The 23,346-nt window shown below is 37.7% G+C and overlaps 2 protein-coding genes across 4 annotated transcripts; both read left to right on the forward strand.

Moving 5' to 3' along the window:
- Positions 1 to 2,901: 2,901 nt before the first annotated feature.
- LOC114457863 (uncharacterized) lies at positions 2,902 to 7,229 on the forward strand. Of its 3 annotated transcripts, XM_028439984.1 has the most exons (4): positions 2,902 to 2,951; positions 3,618 to 3,877; positions 3,947 to 4,081; positions 5,388 to 7,229. In XM_028439984.1, coding segments are annotated over exons 2-4 (1,275 nt in total). In that variant the 5' UTR covers positions 2,902 to 2,951; positions 3,618 to 3,875; the 3' UTR covers positions 6,526 to 7,229. The 3 variants fall into 3 exon arrangements, with proteins under 3 accessions (XP_028295785.1, XP_028295784.1, XP_028295786.1); XM_028439983.1 differs by lacking the exon at positions 2,902 to 2,951 and having other exon boundaries at positions 3,455 to 3,877; XM_028439985.1 differs by lacking the exon at positions 2,902 to 2,951 and having other exon boundaries at positions 3,455 to 3,877; positions 5,412 to 7,229.
- A 2,181-nt stretch (positions 7,230 to 9,410) lies between these two features.
- On the forward strand, positions 9,411 to 19,861 carry LOC114457589 (breast cancer metastasis-suppressor 1-like protein-A). Its single transcript, XM_028439550.1, has 10 exons — positions 9,411 to 9,673; positions 9,873 to 9,963; positions 11,210 to 11,337; positions 15,110 to 15,189; positions 15,308 to 15,404; positions 16,055 to 16,144; positions 16,238 to 16,302; positions 16,388 to 16,427; positions 16,526 to 16,655; positions 18,177 to 19,861. Exons 1-10 carry the CDS (start codon positions 9,538 to 9,540, stop codon positions 18,292 to 18,294), a joined length of 975 nt encoding a protein of 324 aa, XP_028295351.1. The 5' UTR covers positions 9,411 to 9,537; the 3' UTR covers positions 18,295 to 19,861.
- The last annotated feature ends 3,485 nt before the right edge of the window (positions 19,862 to 23,346 follow it).

Genomic DNA, 23,346 nt, shown 5'->3' on the forward strand with positions numbered 1-23,346 from the left:
ATATATTTTAAGAAACACATTGTGAATCTTTCTGTATGAACAGAAAATAATCAATCACTGCGTGTTGTAGAACCTTCTGCAGGGACAGAGAAGCTCCTTGTCAGAGACAGACTGTTGCAGCTCCACTGTCATTTAGGAATGATATGAGAACTCCACCTGCCCACAGCCTTTAGACTTACAACAAATCAGTGATGATGTAATGTGGGTGTGGAAATAACTGCAGTGTCACAACCTTCACTACTGTTAAAGTGTGTTTATTATGTAAATGCCAATCTTTTAGGGTCTCTTTTAAATTATTTTCTGATGTATTATTTTCTTTTTTCAAAGGATAATTTCTTTATATATATATATATATATATATACTGTATATATTTTACTAGTAAAATATATCAATTTATCATGCGCATGTACCAGGGAAATTGCACACGCTGTTTTATTTTGCACCCGCAAATAAACCCCTTTATAACACTAGAGTACAGCGTATGTACACCTCTTTGTACATCCAACCTTCAAACACATTCTCATTTGACCATAATTTACAACTCTACTTAAGCTCCTCCCACTATATGAATACATATTTCCGACGGGCACTGGACTAGTAATAACAATAATAAATAGGATGTTTTGATATATATAGTTTTGACTCAATTTGTCCTCTGAATGATCAATATATTCTGATGAACATATACAGCAACTTGATTTTTGAATCTCTAAGTTTAATTTTGATATTAACTGGGTAGAATATTGCAATATATTGTGATAATATCGTATCGTCACCCAAGTATCGTGATACGTATCGTATTGTAACATCCTTGCCAATACTCACCCCTATATTTTACAGTGACATGGTGTCTTTGATAATAAATGAATAATAACTAAACAATAATAATAAACTGTTAGACTGCTGTTGTAGTGAAAAAAACATTCCCAAAGTATGAATAAAATATAAATAAACTATCCATCTGGAAAAAATATGGGAAAAAAAAACAATCAAAGAATAAAACTCCAAACCCCAAAACCAAAGAGGTTTAGGGAGATTGAAGGGAAAAGGACTGGAAATGTACACAATAATCAAACATTATGACAGTGAGCACACATTGTGAAAAGTAAAGACATGGCAACACTTCAGTAAATGTTAACTAACTTATTAAACACACACACACACACACTCACAGGGACCCTGGCCAACAGAGTTAAAGACAAGGAATAAAAGTGTTGAAAGCAAACTGAAACCTGTCAACAAAAACAATTTACAAATTCGATACAGCTGTGGGGAATTAACTGGAACAGGAAATGTACAAAAGAAAATTCCAAGTCATAAAAACATATAAATCACAACTCAAAGCCAACTGACAACCTGGCAGAAATCAATGGAATAAACAAACAAAAGTTTTTTTAATAAACCAACAAACCAAATTACAACCGAGAGAAGGATGAATAAACAGGAATTCACCAAAATACAGAAGCTGATATTACTTATACAACTTACACACAACTCATATAATTGTGGTTAGCTTCACATTTTCATTAGAAGCGTGACGAACATATCATTTTAACTTGTCACTCATCATAAAGAGGGATTTAAAACAGCTTCTGCTCTCAGGCTATATATGGGTGTGCCTCATATCGTTGCATTATGTTCTATTTAATAAGAATTATGATTGACAAGGGACAGAGTTGTTATTCAATGCTGGCAGCTTAACTAAGTTGATAAAAGTTCAGGTCCGAGTGGGTACAGCAATGTATTGCACTTCTGGAAGAAATAATTCTCTAGCATTGAGCAATATAAGTGGTGAACGTATACTGTATGTTTGAAAGTTAAAGTGAAACATGTAAGATTGTGGATTTCTGGTAACATGTGCTTGACAATGTTAACTCAAAGATTTATTTCCTTTTCTCTCGCTCACCTTCACTGGCTTTCTGCCAACCTACAAATCTGTCATCTAACCATTTTTTTCCTATATATATATATATATATATATATATATATATATATATATATATATGAAACGAAAAGTGTAAATGAACATAGCACCTGTGGCCTAATACTTCAGTTGACACTTATGAGTTCTCAGAGCCAGTCAAACATGTTGACCAACATATCTGTTTGGAGCAAGTCTCCACATATAAGCTAAAAATCTACAGCTGACATTCTTTTTGCAGCTTTACCTACCAGAGCTAATCACCTAACATTGAAAAAACATAAAATGCACTATTAGATATACTTTGTGAGCAAATTATCAAATGTAATGTGTCGTTTTTCTATCTCATTTGCTTTTCATGTGTGGGTTTTTTCTTTCTTTTTTATTGCCACTAATGAAATAAAGAGCAGGTTCTGCACAGGGTGGTTTACTCAGCGTTTACCCATAAACACTTTCAGTCAGATACTGTCGTATAAATGAATTAAATTACAACAGATTTAGTGCATCTTGTCTAATATCTCATCACTGCAATCAGGATTTGTCCATGTATTTCAATTCAAGCAAGTCCTTTAGATGAGTTTAGGTAAAATCTACTTCTGATCTACAATTTTTATCGACTTGATGATTAAATGTAGTTAAGTTTGTTTTGTTTTATTCTTTCTAGCTTCTCCTTTTTAACCATGTAACATTTGTCTTGTCCATTTTTTTATGTTCTTAAAGGTGCAGTCTGCAACTCTTATAAAAGTGACTTTTTGTCATATTTGCTAAAGCTGTCACTATGTAAGAACAGCTTTACATCAAACTAGTAGTTTGTGTAAAAAAAAACAGACTCATTGAATCCCCCCTGCTGCTCCTGCAGCCTTTGACAGATTGCCAGAATGCACCGCGACCGACCAAAAAGAACCAATCAGAACCAGGATTGTGCTGGATGGGCTGTCTGACAGCTGTTGCTCACAGTCCCCGCCCTTTTCCTGGAGCTAGCACGCCATCTGTTTAGAAGATGGAATTGGTGACTTTTCTGCTTGAAAGGTAATTACTGCTGTTTGATTTACATTATGTTTGATTTGTAATTGTTACACTAGAACTCTGTGGTGCATGTGTTGTTTATGTGCACGCAGCAGCCTCCACGTGGGCTGCTGTAAGTGACACTGTGTTGTTGCTGCTGCTGCTGCTGAGGTGTGTGTACATTGAGAGAGAGAGAGAGAGAGAGAGAGAAGCGCTGCAGTAATTTGCTTTTAACAGAGCATGTTATATTACTGTGATGTTGCTGTTGTGCTAACGTTAGCCTGTTAGCTCCTCTGAGGGAGGGACTTTGGAAAGTTTGGAGGCAGGGCAAGAGAGCAGCGGGGAGGGAGGGGGAGAGAGGGATCTGAGAGTTGCGGACTGCACGTTGAATCCTCGTTGTTTTTCTGTTTGTTTTTTTTTTTTTTATATACAAATAAACACATTAATATAGGAAATACAGGGTGGAGTTTGTTTGTTTTACCCTGTTTTCCAGTTGGTTTTCCTCCGGCCATCCAGATTGACCTTCTTTCTCACACGTGGGAACTTTCAAAATAAGTTTCATTTTCCTCGAAGGCTTACACCTGTGAAGTACAGCCAACAGTTGCAATGAACCATAGGAATGCATATGTGATAACAACACCTCTATTTCTTCATGTTTCAAAATCTTCACTGGGGTTATTTACTACACAGCGGTATGAGGTGTCACACTCTTCCAAGTAAAACATTAAAAGTCTCCACCCTATAATCTCCTGGCTTACACAAGGTTTTACTGAAGATGCCTCACGTGACAGCTGAAAACAAAATGCTTGATGTCAAGTCAGTACTGAGCAGGTAAGGTGAAAAAGGTAAAGAGAGGAGGAGCAAAGAAACCCAAACCTACAGTTAAGTTTATGAGGGTTTCAGTTTCTCCTCAGCAACTGAAGAAGAAGCCACCACTTGGACTTTACCATGTGAGTAACCACCACATCAATGTAAAGATGATGTCCTACCAAGCAGTCCTGAGCACTTTATCTATCCAGGTTCAGTCAGAAGCGTAAGCGGCCTTTGTGGGATGGACATGAGGAACCAACCTCTCCACGCACTAAGAGGGGCTTCAGTGACCTGAGAAGTCTGAGGGACAGATTTCCATATCGCACGTCAATCAGAGCTGCAGAGTGAGTACTAACGGAGAACGATTTGGAGCAATGTGTGTCTGTATATGAGGGTATGGAAATGACTCAGAGAATGACTTCTTACAGGCCAAAAGAGTCAGAAAAACGGCCAAAAACCACCTGTGAAAAACCCCCGTGGGCACTAAACAGTTAAGGAATTCATGTCAGTCATTTTTTCAACCCCTGACACACCCTCAGGTGGAAGCTATAGAAAAACCAAACAAGGTCTAGTTTATTGTCAAGGTTGTGTCAAATACACTAAATAAGATAATCTGGTATCGGAAAGACAAAACACAACATCGGTTGGGTCTAAAAGTTTTTCTCTTATGAAAAATGTTGGCCATTTTAATCAACTCAGTCTCTTTTTTGATTATTGTTGATCCTTTTGAGTTCCTCAGCTCAAGTTCTATTTCTGTGACTTCTGGTTTCATTACCTCTCTGATCTAATCTAAGCCACCTGATGAAAAAACCAGTGTTTAGCTCAGGGGTTCTCAACCTTGGGATCAGGACCCCAGGGGTCGTGAGACACCGTGAGGGGGTCACCAGATGCCTTCAAAATTCTAACAATATTTTCTGAACAACTGAAGTCCATCTTTGCTTATTTTTACCCTTTTTTTATCACTTTTTCTTGCCATATATTTGCTTTTTTAATGTATTTTTGGAACATTACTCCCATTTCTGCCACTTCTTCATTAAATTTCAATAACTTTTCTGCAAATGTTTCCACTTTCAAGAAATTTTCAGCACTTTTCACAACTTTTCACCATATTTCATGCTTATGTTTGTCAATTTATCCACATTCACGGTTTGTCATGCCCATTATTTGCCATTTTAAACTAATTGTTCCAGTATTGATACTTTAAGCCATTACTTTTTCTGATTTTTTTTGATTAAAACAAGGATTTACATCTTTAAGATGACTATATACTATGGTAAAAATGATAATAAACTTCCAACATTGGATATTATTCAGAAAAATAAATAAATGTGGTAATCATAGATTCATAGAACAATAAACCATCATTTTGCTGACTTTATGGATGGACCCCAAAAATCTCTCCCATTTATTCTCCCTTATAGATGGCCTTATAGGTGTGTTCAACCATCTTCAGGTAAAATGGGGGTCCACGGTCTCTGGCACCTTTATTTTGGGGGTTGCGGGCTGAAAAGGTTGAGAACCACTGGTTTAACTGGGTAAATTTGGGTTTTATTTGTTTAATCAAACCATTATAGATTTTTATTCAAATATTGTCTCATTTCATGAAATGGCTGAGTTGGTTTATGAATCAAAGACATGTTTCTTCAACAGGTCTTGTTTTGCTCTCGCCTGCAGGGAATGTAACCCCGTTGACGGGGACCTCTCTGAGCGGCTCTCACCCTGGACTGACACACACCTCTCTGTGAAAAAAGTTCTCGAGCACATCCGCTCAAAACAAGCCATCAGTAACGTTTTACTCAGTGACGTAGTGACTAAGAAGTTCTTGGGTTTCCACCTTGACATCACCAGTGAGTTCGGCCCAGAGGACAAACAGCATTCATGGGCTGTGCTGGAGAAGCAGGACGAAGTCATCATGTATGGGCTTTACTATCCAAACTACAACAGTAAGAAGCACAGTGAGGACGTCGTCATCAGGCAAACACAGGACCTGATAGAGTCAGAGTCTTCAGCCTGTGAGGATTGGAACGTGTACGTGTTTAGCATGAACAGTCCATGCTTGGCCAGGAAAGACGAGCCATGCATGCTGAGGCTGATCCATAAAGCAGAGGAATGGTGGAATGTGCACCGGGTCAAGACTCATATCGCCTTTGTCCGAAGCTGGGGCTTTAAGGGAAAAAAAGAAAATGTCTTCAAAGACATCACCTACCGACAGGTGGAGTGCATCAACCAGAGTGTGGACTATGAGAGCTACATGAACGCATCTGGAAATGACCTCAGTCCTGTGTGTGAAAATGTGTTTAGCGTCACCAAAGATCTGCTTATGTCTAAGGACGTCAACAAGTTCCCTTTGACGACGACTGTGCAGAAGCAAGACCGAAAGGGTTACTTTAAAAACATGCACAGCGTTTCAGAAGGCAGAGCTGAGGATGATAGAACTGTGTTGTGTGAGGAAATAAAGTCTGTCATCCAGGCTGCAGAGGCTCTGCTGTCAGGGCTCGCTGAGATGACTTTGGAGGAATACTTTAAAAGGGGACAGATGTTCGTCTGTGAACACACCTTCAGCTTAGGAGTGAGTGACGCCCTCGAGGATCGACTCCGACAAGTATTTCAGCAGTGCTGGATAGAGATGGTAGAGGACATGTACGCAGAGTTCATCAGGAACCGTCTGACGGAAGCTTTTAACAGACGTGCTGTCCAGATGTTTGTCAAAGATGTGCTCGATCTCAAAAAGGAGTATCTGCACATTGGGAGACTCCAGCTTTCAGAGGAGGAGCCCAAACTGCTTTAACCCTCCTACTGTCCTCAAATATTACTAACATATTTTACCCTTGGGGTCAATCTGACCCCAGGGATATTTGCTTACAGAAAATAATTTTCAGAATATTATTGATCAAGTTTTTGGCACTTTTGTTTATTTGCTGAATACATGAATAGCCCCTTGATAATGAAACCTCTGACGCTCCCTAGAAGTGCACATTCATAACTCTCACAGAATGAACCTTATTGAATGATGATGTTGACCCCCCCTTTATTCTTATAAACATGTTTTTAGCTCCTTTTATTGTAACATATTTGGGGTTATTCTACTTGACGTAATGTTATGCTTAATCAATGTACACATCAAATTAGGAAAAGTCATGAAATAGAAAGCATAAAAGGGTCAACTATTATTTTTTTAATAATAAACATTGAATGGGGTCAAATTGACCCCAAGGATAATAGGAGGGTTCATGCAGCGACTCACCTATGATGACTCAGGCATCAGATGGAAAGTAATGATCCTAATGGGATCACAGATGTTTGAGGCCTTTACTACTACAACAATGAATTCCACATGAAATAATGTAAGATTATCAAAGTCACATTTGATAATCTTACAATCAATATTGGAAACATTTGAATCAGAATTGGTTTTCCAGTCCAAACCATGAGACCTGTCCTTTTTTTAAATTCTAATCATTGCAATGACAAATTGTGGATAGCACTACAAGTGGATGCTTTTTTTTTTTATATCATTTTGCAGCATTTGAATGAAAAAAAAAGACTAATGTTTTACTTTAAAAGTGTTTTTCTCTTCAAATAAAATCTAAAATGAACCAGTGCATGAATTTAAATTTCTCTAAAAAAAAAAAAAAAAAACTAAAAAACAGTTGAATCATCACGTTTGTCTAAAAATGGTCATGGAGGGTTCAGTTCTGCTTGTGCTGGATAACAAACCTGTGTCTTATCTGCATAATCAATGCTTTCTTTTGCCACAAGCAGAATATGTTTGACTATATTCTTATTTATTATATTAATAACTTGATTTAGAGATGTCAAACGTACAGGGTGCGTGCCAAACCTGGACTGCAAGTGATTGTAAAAATTACAGAACATTCCACACATTACAAGCAAACATGTAAAAGCAACTGCTACGGCATATGCACCTAAGGACACAATGTTACAGTATGAGTATCATTACAAAGAAAAACGAAGGCTCAGGAATGAACAGCAGATAGCAGAAAAATGCCCTTTATGTGCAGAGCCTGTAAAACCTAATGTATGATCATTTCTGTATCTTCTTATGTATACATTTTGTATATTAATCAACAGGAAAGACCTTAGCCTTGTTCTACAAAATCTCTCCCACAGTCAATTTGTAAATGGTTAAGTAATACCTGCAGCTTTTAGTGACATTTAATCACAATACTGCAGACTGGCAAAGCTAGGGGCACCAATGGTGGTTTGATGCCACCTGCTGGTCACTTTGGGTATTGCAAACTGTGCTCCCCACAATGCACAACTTCTCATCTCTGCTACATGTTTATTAAATTGCACTTGATCTATTTTAAACCATCATCTGGCAAGATGGTAATGGCCCCAATTACTGAAGTAAATCTATGGAAGCTGGAAACTTTGGAGAAAGTTAATCCCAGCAAGCCTTCACTGTTTGGATAAAAATGAAATTGTAGATATATGTGTTCCCTTAGTTATCATCCAAGTAGGATTGTAAATATCTCATTCATACAATAAACCTAACCTTTAATCCATAAATAATTTCCTTTCCTAGTCAATGCATTTAGTGGATTACCATCAGTCAATAAACTGTCTTGAATGGAAGACTAGGATTTTGTGAATATATCAGTATAGATAAGAAAACATGATGCCTTTTATACACAAATAATTGCATTGTAGAAAATTGTAGTGTTGCTCATGCTGTAAATATGTTGCACTAACTATGAAGTAGTTCAAAGAAAGGTTACATTTATGTCACTTTTTATGATCCTGAGGAAAATAAAATGAAATAAATTAAGGACAAATGTTGTGTTTATGTTCTTTCTGTGGGACGTGTTTAGAGATTAATCTGTTATGATTATGATCACACTGAGAAAGTGAAAAAAAAAAAAAAAGTTTGCTTTTCACGCAGGAGAAATTAAAAATTATGTTAAAAAACATGTATCAGTCTGTAATTTACAAAATAACTCAGTTGTAGATATCTCAGCCCCTCCAAATACACATAGATACAAATTTGTACAAATTTCCCTTGCTTGTATCACATGAAGATGTCAGTAATTTTTTAAATCTCTAATTGATGAAAAAACTAAATTTGTTTAAAATCCTGCAAATTTCCTCAAATTATTCTACTAAAATAAATAACAATTCTTTGTAATATCAAGGAAATGTACGTTAATATAAATTTAAGGTCAATTAATGCTTGGATATTGTCGATCTATTATATACATCATATGTAATTTATACCTGGAAGTGCAAAGTAAGGCACAATAATGTTGAAATTGCTCTTTTTCTGCCAAAAATATGAGGCCCACTTGAGAACAAACTGGTCTGTATTTGGCTCCTAAACTAAAATCTACTAATCTACTTTTTTTTATTTTTTTTTTAATAATAATATAGATTGATAAGCATTTTTTATTTATTTGTCCGTAAATTCATTTTCAATAGTTAATTTTCTAATATCTACTCGTTTTAAATGTTGCATTTCACCAGTATTTATTTATTTATAACGTGTTATGTTGTTTACGGCCCGGTGACTTCAGTGTTCAATGACATTGGAGCTAAAAGAAAAAACGAGTAAAAACTACAAATCCCTACAAACTTTTACCCCGCACTACATCCTAATCTGATTGGACCAGCTTAGTAAAGCGTCCTCTGATTGGTCCGCTGTGGCCACGTTCGTGCGTCCAGCTGGTAGGCGGGACAGCTAACCGGTTAGCTGTCTGAGCAGCTTTTCTCTGCTTCTCGGGTTGAAATAGTGAACAACAGCGCTGCCATTCTGCGAACTGCGCTTTAAACGACGGTCGCCATGCCGGTCCATTCGCGGGAGAAGAAAGAAAGCCACCATGAAGACATGGAGGTGGACTTTGCCGAGCAGGACGGCAGCAGCTCAGACGAGGAGGACACAGTCAGCCTGTCTGTGTCTGAAGATGGAGACAGCTCTGGTAGTAAAACAGGCCCTCATACCAACACTCTGCATGTCGTGTACTGTGTGACAGCTTTGAGCGAACAGAATGTGTGATTTATGGTGATGAACAGCTGACAGGCTGACCTGGGTGTGGGTGGACTGCATGGCGGGCTCAGAATGACTGCAGATGACTAGTAGGTGGCTGCTAAACTCCCTTCTCATCATGTCCCGCACAGAGATGGATGATGAAGACTGTGAGAGGAGGAGGATGGAGTGTTTGGATGAGATGACCACTCTGGAGAAACAGTTCACAGACCTGAAAGAGCAGTAAGTGTATCTCAAGTGTAAGAGTTGAGTACACCCATCTTCCTCTTATTCAGTTTGGTAAAATACTGCAGTTGATCTGAGATTACACTTGTTTTAAAAGATAAACACACTGAGATAATCCAAAGTCAAACACACAAAGCCGTGACTATTGATACGGAAACGTATCAGTCTATGCATACGCAGCGCCCCTCATTGGCCAGTTTAGGTGACGTGATAGGTGCACCACGTGACTTAAAGTTCCGTCAGTTTTATTTTAGCTCATATTTATTTTTAGCTAACCCTTTTATTTTATCCCTAACCCAGGAAATACCCTAACATTTAAATTTTTTCGTATATGTATTCTTAAAGGTGGAATTTGCTGTGTTAAATATGTTCAAATGAAAAATTAAAAAATGAGAAAAGTGGGATTCGAACCCACATTAGCGGAAGGAAGGATCCTTGAGTGCAGCGCTTACAAAAAACTCAGGCAAATTACGCTTGTGTAGAAAAAGTCTGGAAAACGTGCCCATAGTCTTGGAGACTATTGATACGTTTCTGTATCAATAGACACTTCGACCACACAAATACTGCAAAACCAGGACTTGAACCTCGGGCTGGGACAAAAAATTGATTCAACCAATTTATCAGATTTGTAGATCAAAACGATTTTTGTTTTGCAAATATGAGTTAATAAAATACATAATTAAAAAAATATATATATATATAACATTTTTTATTATTTTTTTCCCCACCACAGTTTTTTCTGCCTTTTTCACATTCCGTCCTTGTGGGTTACCGTAGCGTATTGTGAGCCAATCCCCTCTTTGTTTACATTTGTTTACCATTTGAGTAGGCTATATGGGTGCCACAGGCATATTTAATTTTTTACTCGCACTATGCTGAGATGCTAAGGGAAGAGTTTATTATTTTTTTAATTGTAATGTTATATGTTTTAAAATATGTAATCTGATTTCTTAATCAGTAAATTTAAGCTACTGTGAAGTTGCTGTTGCACTTTTGCTTAAACCTGGGTTAAAGCTTGAAATTGTTAAATGACAGAGCCTCATTTACTTTGTATTTTGGGATTGTTCTATCCATTTGAACTCTTAAGGACAATCACAGCAATAAAGTTGCACTTTTGACAATATATCTGATGTTTGCAGTCGTTTTCACAGCATACATGTGAGATTATTGCACAGCTCCATGCTGCTTTTTAAAAATCCACTATAGATAGAAATCCCCCTTGGTTTTTTTCTCTGCCATCCAGGCTGTATAAGGAGCGTCTGAGCCAGGTAGACATCAAGCTGCAGGAGGTGATGGCAGGCTGTGCTCAGGAGTACCTGGAACCTTTGGCCAATCTGCAGGAAAACATGCAGATCAGGACAAAAGTAGCCGGTGAGTGAAATACACTGTTTTTCTTTAAATAGATGAACAAATATTAATAATACATGTTTATCTACAAGGGCTTTTTAAAAAAACTCAAAGACCCTTAACAGTTGTTAAAATATTTACACACAAGTCAAAAAAGAACAAAGGTAAATACAGAAAATACACAACAATCATAAGTTAAAAGCTGGTTTACAAAGGTGAGTTTTGATGAGTGATTTGAAAGTTGGAGGGTTAATGAAAAAGGGGGAGGGTGAAGAGGAGGCCTGGGGTCTCGGTTGCGTGCTGGCCAGCCCCCCCTCTATTTATTTGCGTGCTGGGATAGCTAGTTGATATAGTCAACATTTTTCTACTAGTTTTTTTTTTCCTTTTTTATTTATTTAGATAAAAACAATAATTTATGAACTGTTTAGAGATTCAACATGTTTGTTTCTTGTCATGGGACTTGATCTCACCCTACGGAGCAGAAAAGCACAGGAGAACCACATTCCAGTTGTTTGTCTCGCTAGCGAAGGAGTGAAGGTGCGTTCACACCAAATGCGACCATAGTGACTTCAATCAGCCGTGATGAGTCGCTTGAACATAGTGGTGCTTTATGGTCACTCCATCACTCCAGTGACGTGATGATCATTATGTCCCCTTTAATTCACCTCTTTAAATCTATTATTAATATTATGTACAGAATAAGATAAAAATGCAGCAACAAGGGTTTGGGTTATCCTGGCACATCAGGCCTGTGAAGGCTCATCATCAGCTCAGGGCCCTTCTCTTTGCTACACACAGCCCAGACAGCCAATGGGACTCAAGTCAAACCCTCCAAGAACAGTCAGCATTACCTAGATCAGGGGTCCCCAACTAAATTGGCAAGAGGTCCACTAACCCGATCAGGGTCCGGACATCCAAAAACACCCAGTAAAAATTCAGTTTTCTGTCCTTTTTATTAAATTGTAACCGTGTCAACAAGTTGACAATAAAACTATTTTTATCTTTGAATTTATTCAACTGATTTTGTTGAAAGTCATTCAAGTATATTATTTCATTTTAGTACAAATCAAACCTTTCAACATCAATAACAGCAACAGGAAGCATAAAAATAAATACTGAATGTCTTAATACATTAGGTGCAAATGAATTACCTTCATAACCACTCAGAAAAAAATACATTCAGTGTTGTGAACAGCTGCTAATGCACATAAACTTGCCAACATTGCATTTCAAAGGTGCAAATAGGAAACAAATGTTGCACCTCATAATGCATTATATATAAAAATGTAAAACAATACTTCTATTAGTGCAATAAAAAAATAAGTAAACATTTTTGTAAACAAGCAAGTTTTTGAACTTTGCTCAGTACGAGAAATGTGTAAGGACACTGGCAGCCAATCTCTTAAATCTGGGTAGGAATGGAGTCAAAGCAATTCTCTGACATGCATGCACATGGTCATTGGTCAGTTGTGAGCGGTACTTATTCTTAATGATGTTTAGCGTAGAGAAGGCTGACTCACAGCTATAGGTAGAGCCAAACATTGTTAATGTGTACACCGCCACTTTGTTAAGTACAGGAAACTTTGCCTTTGGCACAGTCTGCAGCCAAAATGTGACTGGGTCAGAGGATTCACATTGCTCTCTTAACACTACATCAGCCTGTAAATCTAATAGCTCCATTTGAAGGGCCTGTGCATTAGATCATTTGTACACATGTATTGCCTCCTTTGAGAAAGAGATAACATTCTTAACAAAAAATTGACTCCTTACAAAGAGCATCAGCTGATCTCCCAATGTAAAGCCATCAAAACGAGCCCTAAAGTTTTGGATAAAGTCAGAATGAGCAGTGACATTGCTTTCCTGTATCTCCTTCAGTGAAGGAAAATGTGTACAGTCCTTCTCAAGATCCATTTTCAAAATGTCCAGTTTCCTCTGAAAAGACTGGACAGCAGCCACCAAGTCACACACAGAATTGTCTTCAGATTGAGGTCATTTAAGTGCCCTGTGATGTCAACCAGAAAGGCCAGTGTGTCCATGTTACTTTCCTCTTCTAAAAAGTGCCAAAACATCTGAGCCTTGTGACTCTTTTGTTGTGCAAGGAAATCTTTAATTGCACGGGGCACTTTGGATGGCGCTGTCAAGCTGGGACTGCACATCCTCCGACAGTAGCTCAGCTCTTCTAGTTGTTGTTGTGGATGATAAGGGAATCTGTCGAACCTTTTGTTTTAGCTGCTGTCCTTCTTTACCCTCAAACAGCATGTCTGCCAACGCCTCCATACACTCTTTCACCATTCCGGAGTCAGTAATAGGCTGTTTATGTTTGCCCAAAATCCATTGTACTCAAAGTGAGCACTCGTAGGCTCGTTGCTGTGCTGTAAGGGACTGCGCTATCACCCGTGTTGCACGCTCATACTGTCCTTTCCTCGCGGGTGATCCTGGCGGGTAATTTTCGTTGAAAGTTTTGTGTCTCGAAATGCCGCTTGTTGTTTCCACTTTTAACAAGAGCAACAGACTCTGAACAAATAAGACACACGGGCCTTGTAGACCTCGATGAAGGCAAAATGAAAGCATAAGCCTCAGTCCACTCATCTCGAAAGATGCGGTTTTCAGAGTCCATTTTTCAAATTTTTGACAATGCCATAATCCGTTCACGTATCTCATAGTAATGTGTGTACAAGCCAAAGTTTGTGATCTCTCCGGACCCGGGCTCTTGCAAAGGACCTGACACAGACATAGCTGCCCTCGCGCACGCCTGTTCAAAAATAACTATCGGTAAAAATTAATGTATATATTTTATTTCAGTACTTTTAAACAAAAAATTTTGGAGGTCCGGATAAAAAGGTCTTGGGGTCCGGACCTGGACCCCGGTCCGCCAGTTGGGGGCCACTGACCTAGATTGTCAGAAGAGCTGGATTTCCGGTATAAAACCAGAGCACTCTCCTGACCGAAGACAGAAGGTCAAACCGAGGGCACCGAGAATAATGGGGAGTCTAACAACTTCTTACTTTACATTTCGTAGGCAAGGTCTGCATACTTGGTATGTTTTTCCTGAGTCTTTCCAATCACATTGCTGTCAAAAGGGACAGAAAATTCAATAATGTAAATGACTTCATTGGACTTATCAAAGAGGACAAGATCAGGTTTGTTTGTTTTGATTACCCACAGGCTGTATATGGGCCTGTTCCAAATCAGTTTAAAATGATAATTTTCCATAATGCCCTGAACATATTGTGGATGGACCTCATCGTCAAAGCCACACGCAAGCTTTGTCATGCAGTTTCAAATAAGCAGTCCGTGCCAAAGCAGGACATCCACTCACTAGAGGATGGACCGTTTCACTAAACTGGTCGCAGATCCTACACCTGTCGGAAACGCCCTCCTTCAAAATACAAGCCGAATGGTTTCGGGTTCGAAGTGACTGGTCTTGAGTCGCAAAGAGGAAACCCTCAGTCGCATTGTTTAGACCAGCTCATCCAGGCAAAAGAGTCACAAGGATTGCTGCTCTGTTCCACACAACGCACATCAACACTGTGCAGTGGCTTCCTGGAAAGCTATTATTATTATTATTATCTCTTTTTATTTGCCAGTAACAGCAACGGATTATTGCAATTTTTTTTTTCTTCCTCAATCCATCCCTTTCTCTACAACACTACGTACTGTGCTTATTTGTAGACATCAACTCGAGTAACCTATTGGTGTATTGTACTGTTATTGTTTCTGCCTGTGTCTTGTACATTACCAAATATAAATATTTATACTGAGGAACCTTTTATACTTTGTGGACTTGGATTTTCAGGAATCTACAAAGAGCTGTGCCTGGATTCGGTGAAGAACAAATATGAATGTGAGATCCAGGCTGCGTGCCAGCACTGGGAGGTGAGAGCATGAGTGTTTCCAATGTGTAAAAGTGTGAGTCCTTTAAAACCTGGATATTTCCAGACATCACAGGAAGAAACAATGTTTACATTAACATGTTTTTAATTCCGTCTTGCAGAGTGAGAAGTTGCTGCTGTTTGACACTGTGCAGAGTGAGCTGGAGGAGAAGATACGGAGACTGGAAGAAGACCGACACAGTATCGATATTACATCAGGTACGGACAACCACTGAGTGGAGAGACTGTGTCACATGGCCCAAATCAAGGAAAACATGTAACTTCGCTGTATTTATTGAGACTATGGAGACACTTTGACACTTTTATACATTAAATCAAGGTTTTTCAATCAAAACTTTACAAAAAAACTGCTGGAAAACATTGTGATTTGATTCACTGTTTTATTTTATACAATTTGCAAATGCAGTAATACAAGAAACAATATTGCAATAAAGATGTAATGCAGATGGTTTCCCTCCAGAAAAACAACAAAAAAACAATAATTGCATATATTACTGCATAAACGTATTAGTCCCACCCCTTTTCCTACATCTTTCGACATCCTGTTTTCTAAGCATTTAAATGGTAAAGTATCTTCAAATTAAGGAAACAAAAGCTTTTTTCTTTTCTGTGCTCTGTCAAATACACACGACTCACTAAAAAGGTTTCCCGAGATCCACTTTTAGTCCCCGACCCATGAGTTGAGGGTCTCCAAAAACCAGCCTGCCACCTAAAATCAGCTGCTGGAAAGTGTTTTGTTCCCTGCCTCTGACTTTTACTTTGAAAACAGAAATCTCAGCTATGCTTTAGGGTACTTCAACAGTAATAAAGCATTTTACACTTTTTTACTAATATGTCCTGATTTTCAGAGTTATGGAGCGACGGATTGCAATCACGGAAAAGCAAGAAAAAAGACGTGTTCTGTCCCGTCAAGAAGAAGAAGCCGGTCGTTGTGTCTGATATCCTTTCCTGTTAATGCGTCATTATTTTTGTGTTTTTGTACTGTTTTTCTCCTCTGCACGCTGTTAGTTTTTTTCCTTATCTTTCATTACGGCCTTATATTGTTTACATGCTGCAGGATCTGGATATCCTTGAAGACTGGACAGCGATTAGAAAGGTAATCACTTTGAGAAGCAGAATAAACATTCATGCTGTGAGCGACGTTTTAAAGTGGGGTCTGTTTTTTTTTATTCTCCTCACAGGCGGTGGCTTCACTGGGGCCACAGCGGGTGAAGGCGGACGGTAAGAGTTTTTCCACGTCGTTGCTTAGCTCTTTTAGTAAATATTCAAACTCTCGATCGTGTTTCTGTGACTTCTGCTAATCCTCACACTCTGTGCAGCCCCTGCAGTCAAGCTGGACCGACATCACCACATGGCACGAGCCGAGGACGGGCGACTTTTCTACGACAACCTGTGGTTCTGCAGAGGACAGGCCATCTGCATCAACAGGAAGGACGAGTTCCCGACAAGGTGTGTGTGTGTGTGTGTGTGTGTGTGGGTGGAGGGTGTCGGCCTGTGGTAACGACACAGATCGTCACGTGTAGTGTGTGAGCAGATGCATTACATCTTTGGGATTTAACACGACGTGAGAAGCTGTGTTTTAGTGATGAATATGAATACAAAGCAGAAGATTACTGAACTGTTTACTGCCGTCAGGATGATGAGCACAATCAGCGACAGGCAGGCAGGGCATCATTGTCGCGTCATCCACCGAGTGGCAGAGCAGAGGCGACAGGTGGCTGTTTAGAATGAGTAATCTGAACAATCCAAAGAGCAGATAACGCAGCACACATAAGATGTTTTTGGTGTCAAAAGAAACGTTTCCTTCTCACTGTCTTCTTGGTTACAAAACCATGAAAAGGCCAGTGTAGCAGGTCTGCTGACAAGGTAAGGGTTAGAACAGTGCGTCTCAAATGGGGGTACGCAATGGCACCACAAATGAAAGCATTAAAATATGGGGTTTTATGTGTATTTTTAGTTTAAAATGATAATCATACTAAATATTACCAGCAACTCACAAAACACACAAAATAAGACAAAAATATACTGAATAATAAAGAGCAGACAAACACAATCCACAAAATTACACCAAAAAAATGACCAGTAACACACAAAACAACAACAAAGATGCACTAAATGAGAGAAAAATACTTAATATCACTACAAAATACACAAAAATAACAGAGAAATATACAAAACGATTAAATGACAACAAAACACACAAAATATAACAGAAAGATTTACTGAATAATGAAAAGAACTGACAAACAATCGAATACACAAAATGACAGAAATGATCTTGATTAGAACATGAGGGCGAGTCGTAGTCTCTGTAAATAATAAAAACTATAGAAATAAATATATTCAAGAGGAAATAAGTACTGTTTCATTTACTTAGTTACATAATGAGATTCTTTAAAATGTTCATTCATTCCATCATTATGCTCATAGTTGTCTTTTCACAGAATTTTGTGCAAAATGTGGTAGACGGACAAAGGGATTCAGTCAGAAAAAGGGGGTACGTGAGCCAAAAAAGGTTTGAGAACGACTGGTTTAGAAAACCCTACACATAGACAGGAAGCAGGTTCTGCTGGCTTTATTTAGTTCATATAGATTAGCTAGGTTCAGTGATTTTGAACTCCTCTTCAGATAAACAAATAAAAAAGGTGCAACTAATCACCCACAGAGTTCATCCCTAAATTGCCTCCCTCCCCCCGATTCTGTCTCTGCTAACACACGCACTGCATAATTACGTCATTCTTAAAAGCAAACACATAGTTTGACAGTCTGCATGCTATTAGCTCTGCTGATATTGTTTTGATGTCTGCACACTATGTGCCTCATCCTTCACATGGGAATATTAAGTATTAATAGCATTTCATCAATGGGCATAACTGCAAAAAAAAAAAAAAAAAAACACCCATGTAAATACTTTATTTTGATTTCTTCTGGTTTCTGAAGGGTGACTTTTGGATGCATGTGTTGTTGCAGTGCCATCATCACCACCATCAACAGCGATGAAATGTGGTTCAAACGTCTGGATGGCACCAAGTCAAAGCTGTACATCTCCCAGCTGCAGAAAGGCAAATACACCATCAAGCACTCATAGACAAACACTGATCCTTTTAGCGTGGAAATACACACACACACACACACACATCACCATAGCTCTGTTTATGACTAAAAATAGAGGTATAATCCGGCCCATCTGAAATAAGGAGACTCCTGTGTAAATATGTAGACATGGATGCTATCGACAGTCACAAAGTGTCATTTTCTCTGGAACGGAGATCAATGCAAAAGTGCTGCTAAAAGAATCAAAGGAGAACAAACAGAGCAGCTGCAATGGCGTGCCTTTCTAAGACGAGATGGTGCCTGGGCTGCTGGGAACGTATCGACTCTGTGAGGCCTTACATGGAGGACTGAAGCGGGTCAATGAACAAGTGAATGAAATATTGTGTGCGTTGCCTCTGCGGAAGCTTCAGTTACACTTGAAATCCAACGCGATACTGAGCAGAATAACAACCTTTTCTTCTTTTTTATAAGAACTTCATCTATGTTGGGTTTTTTTGTGTGTGATGAGAAGAAACTGGTGGGATCCGAGTGTCTTTATCCCAGTTTAACACAGTTTATACAATTTGTAACCATTGATGAGAAGAATCCTTAACGCTTCAGTTACATGAAGAAGAAAAAAAAAAAAGTTTCCTATCATTGGTTGACTTTGTTTTTAGTGTTTTTGCTCGTAGACTTATGAAGGTCTAACCCAGGGGTGTCAAAGTTCTTTTAGTTCAGGGGTCAAATATGGAGAAATTTGAGCTTAAGTAGGAAAAAGTGCAAATTCATCATTGATGTGCCCTGGTTTGTACTTCTACATATACTGTAGATGATAATGTATGCGTATACCTGTTTCTGCAGGATCTATGCAGGAAAATTTCCCACATAGTTCTTTTAACAATTTGAGATAAAAAATGACTGCCTTCACGTGAAGTAAGAACTGCAAAACTGAGCTCTGCAAATATTTTAATGAGGTTTTTGTGTTTGGAGTGGTTGACTTACAGTATTTACAACTGAATTAGTTGGTCATTTACGAGTGTTTCATGTTTTTTTTATATCATTTTTACTTTATCAAGCAGGCCGAATTTGATGCTGTAAAGGGCTGGATTTGGTCCCCGGGCCATGAGTTTGACACGTGGTCTGACCCCTTGCCATACAATCAATCAAACACAATGTGTATAAAATAATGCAAACTGAACAGGAAACTCATCGAGAGTTGCTTCGATTATGTTTTACTTTGCTAAAAGCAGTTTTTAATCACACGTAGAATGCCATATGTGGCACCTGTAGAGCAGACTGACATTTCAAAACATTGCTTTTTTTTTTTTAATGCAACATGGACTTCTTTCCACCTCGCAGGTGAAAATAAAAATGTGACTGTGCCAATGCATGTACAACTGAACAAGGAGTTTTGTTGTATTTTGTGTGAGTATGAGCAGCAGCATTTGCCAAAAGGTGACTTTCATTGTTACTGTTACATACAGTATGTCAAAGAAAACCTTCATCTTTAGTGATGACTTTAATCATGGTAGTGGTTGGGAAAATAATGTTCAGCTCTGCACACAAAAAAAGAACGCAAGTATGTTATTAATAATAATAATAATAATAAAAAAAAGCCCATATGAGATGTCGTTTGGTTCTTAAAAGTGAAAACCACTCAATCCAAAGTCTCTCTTAAGTTGCATTAAACACCAACTACTTGTCTAAAAAAAGAAAAAACAACACACAGTCACTCTTTGGGATGTAAAGTGCTGAGCTGGACCTCTTTGATAATGGATTTTGGTGCTGTGCTGTTCAGCCGCTGAGTCACTTTATTTCTGCCAGAGGGCCACTCACTAGATTAACACCACATGCTGCTATCGATCGGGACTTGATGAAACACTGACGCGCCTCTCATCTCCATTCACTGTCCATCTGCCCTCTGTGGACACGTTCCAATCAGCCGCTGCAACTTTTAATCCATAATCCATCGGGATTATTGATTGCTGTCGGTTGGAAATCAATTAAACCGAGAGAAGAATGGGATAAAATTACCCAAAAGTTGTACAATACCACCACAATATACTGTGACGATCTTTTTAAAAACGTATCCTCGAGTGATTTCTGCTCTAAACTTGGCAGTGCAACATTATATTATAGCAGTAAATGTTATTTGTGACCAATAAAAGTGATTTATCAACTCTCAGTTTTTAGGTTTAGTGCAGCGTTAATGTTGCAGCCATTTGTGTGATTTAAACAGAAGTGACCTTGCTGTAACTTTACCCTATAGTCTCTTTAGTGTCCGTTAGGTCCTGATAGTGTTCTGTGCTTTTCTGCGGGAAGAAAGAGTTATTGCAAAATGACCCCAATGATTATCCGTAGTGACTTCCTGTTCTGTTTGCTGCACTGCAGCAGCAGACTCATGTTGACACACAGCATTAGCATGCAGTCCCACACATGCATTTGAGATAAAGCTAGCAGGAACATCATCAACTGATACATTTTGATTAAATTCATCGCAAGTAATCTTTTTAATGTCATTTTGTTTAACTAAACCAACCTTGGACTTTTTATTCCATCGACCTTTACAACACCAGTATCCTCTTCAAAATCAAAACAAAAGCCCACCTTTTATTTTGCCAAACCTGACCTTTTAGCATAGTCAGTCTTCCTCAGAGGCATCTACTGATCACTTTCATGTGTTCTTCCTGGAAAGAAAGAAATGATTATTAACATATTTAAAAAAAAAAAAAAAAGACACAATGAACTTGCTGGAATCTTCATGAAGCACATTGAGTTCATTTTTGTCGTATAAAATGTTCTATATAAGTAGATCTAAATTAGTCACGTTTATGTTGTTGAAGCTGTTTCAAGTGAAAAAATACAGAAGTCGTGCAACAAGATCAAATAACTTAATAAATGTTTAAATCTGAATCTTCTTGTGACTATTTTGTACCAATTGTTACAAACGTACATGATACAAACTGACACAAGCATTTTGAAAGGACGTGTGTGTGTCTTCAGCAGGGTTGGGTTCAATTACAATTACTCTTTCAATTACAATTCAGTAACGATTACAGTGACCAGCATTTTCCCACTTAAGATTAAATTAAAATTATTATTTTTTTATCCTCTTAAAGTCAATTACAATTAATCACAATTACTGACACTGAAATAAATAACTTCATAAAAGTTAACCTTCCTCTTGTGTTAGCATATCTTATGCTAACGGGCAATCAGCTGTAAAATACACTAAAAACAAATATCTATCACTATTTTTTCATATCTAATAATTAGTTACCTTGTTAGATTTCCTAATCAATTAAAATATAATTTTTAATATTTTTGGTGTGGGTGTCATTTATTTATTTATTTATTTATTTTTGTGGTCAGTGTACCCCTAGATTTCAATTATTTGAATGGTAAAATGTGGGAAAGCTTGATACGAAACATATTTTACTACATGTGTGTAATTTTAATTTTGCGTTAAATTATATATAATTTTAATATATTAATTAATTCTAATTTTTAAATGTTTAATTTTAATTTGTAATTATTTTATGAATTGATTAATATTTTAATGTAATTTTATATATAATTTTGCCTTGAATTATATATAATTGACCATTTTTGTTGAAATTTAATGACAATTACAAAGTCAATTATCAATTACTATTATATTTAATTATAATAAAAAAATTAAATTAAAAAAAAATTACAATTATAATTATGCCATAATTGTAATTACAATTATAATTGACCTCAACACTGGTATTCAGTGTTGTTGCTGTTTTTCTACCACAAGGTGTCGCTCACGTGCCACAGAAAGGAACCAAGGACCACAGTAACTGGGAGGTGGTCTGTAATCTGGGGCATCCTGCTGCTGATGCTGATGCTCAAGCCTTCCAGATGATGAAGGAGCAGTTTGATCACAGTTCATTGGACACGTCTGCTGCTGCAGCAACACACACACACACACACACACACACACACACACTTCACAAACACACACACAGATAAACAGGAAAATCCCCATCAATGAGTCCAAGGCACAACAAGCAGCAGCAGCAACACTTTCCAACCAATGCAGAATCCTATCTTTACTCTATTACACATCTCAAGTCGACTGAATCATAAATGTGTGTCATATGTCATGTATAAATAAATATAAGTAACTTTATTGTTTCCACTCTGGCCTTGCTGAATCACTAGATCAGGGGGTGTCGTATTCATGTTATTTCAGGGGCCAAATATGGACGAGTTTGATCTCAAGTGGGAAGCAGAAATCGGGTGCGAAAAAGAACAATTTCGTCATGATTGTGCCCTAGTTTGTGCCTCCACGCATAACTGATGCAGTACGTAAGCAAGAAAGCAAAATATAACAGTTATTAGCTATCTTTTATGTGAAGTTATATCATTTTGTGATCAAGTTTTTGGGAAATGTTTAGAACAATGGTTCTCAAAGTGGGGTACGTGATGGCACTACAGGGGGTACTTTAGAGAGAGAGAGAGAGAGCCACTAAATCAGTTTTTTGTTTGTTTTTTTTCGACCTTGGGGTCAGGACCACATGAGGGGTTGGCTGAAATTTCTGAAAAGTTCAAATAGATTTTAGAATCATTTCAATTAATTTTTATCTCTTTTCTTTTAATTAAAACACAATCTTAAACACCTGTATTTCTATACTTTCACTTTGTGGAATATAAATCTAGTTACACTAAAATGCAGTAAAAATATATATATATGTATTTATATATACTCTATATCTGAGCTCAAATATGATGAAAAACAAATTTGACAAAAAACGTCTTTGGAGCCGCCATAATTTGTTGATATCAAATAGTTGGGAACCACTGCATTAAACACTGTTTGTTTCCACTTATTATTACAAAATGATAATCTTTAAAATGTATGTTATCACTCGTTCATTCCATCATTATGCTCTATAGATGTTTTTGAATAGTCTTCTAAGCAAAATGTTGCTTATGCCTGCTTTAAAGGGACGGATTGACAAACACATTTTCAGTTCTTCCAATTTCATTGAAAGTAGAAGTTTCTGAATTAAAATGTACTTCAAGTGGAAAGTAAATAGAGTCTCATGAGGAAATCACATGTCATTGTACAGCAGGG

The sequence above is a fragment of the Gouania willdenowi genome, chromosome 24 (assembly GCF_900634775.1).
Source record: "Gouania willdenowi chromosome 24, fGouWil2.1, whole genome shotgun sequence".
In the NCBI taxonomy this organism is placed as follows: domain Eukaryota; kingdom Metazoa; phylum Chordata; class Actinopteri; order Blenniiformes; family Gobiesocidae; genus Gouania; species Gouania willdenowi.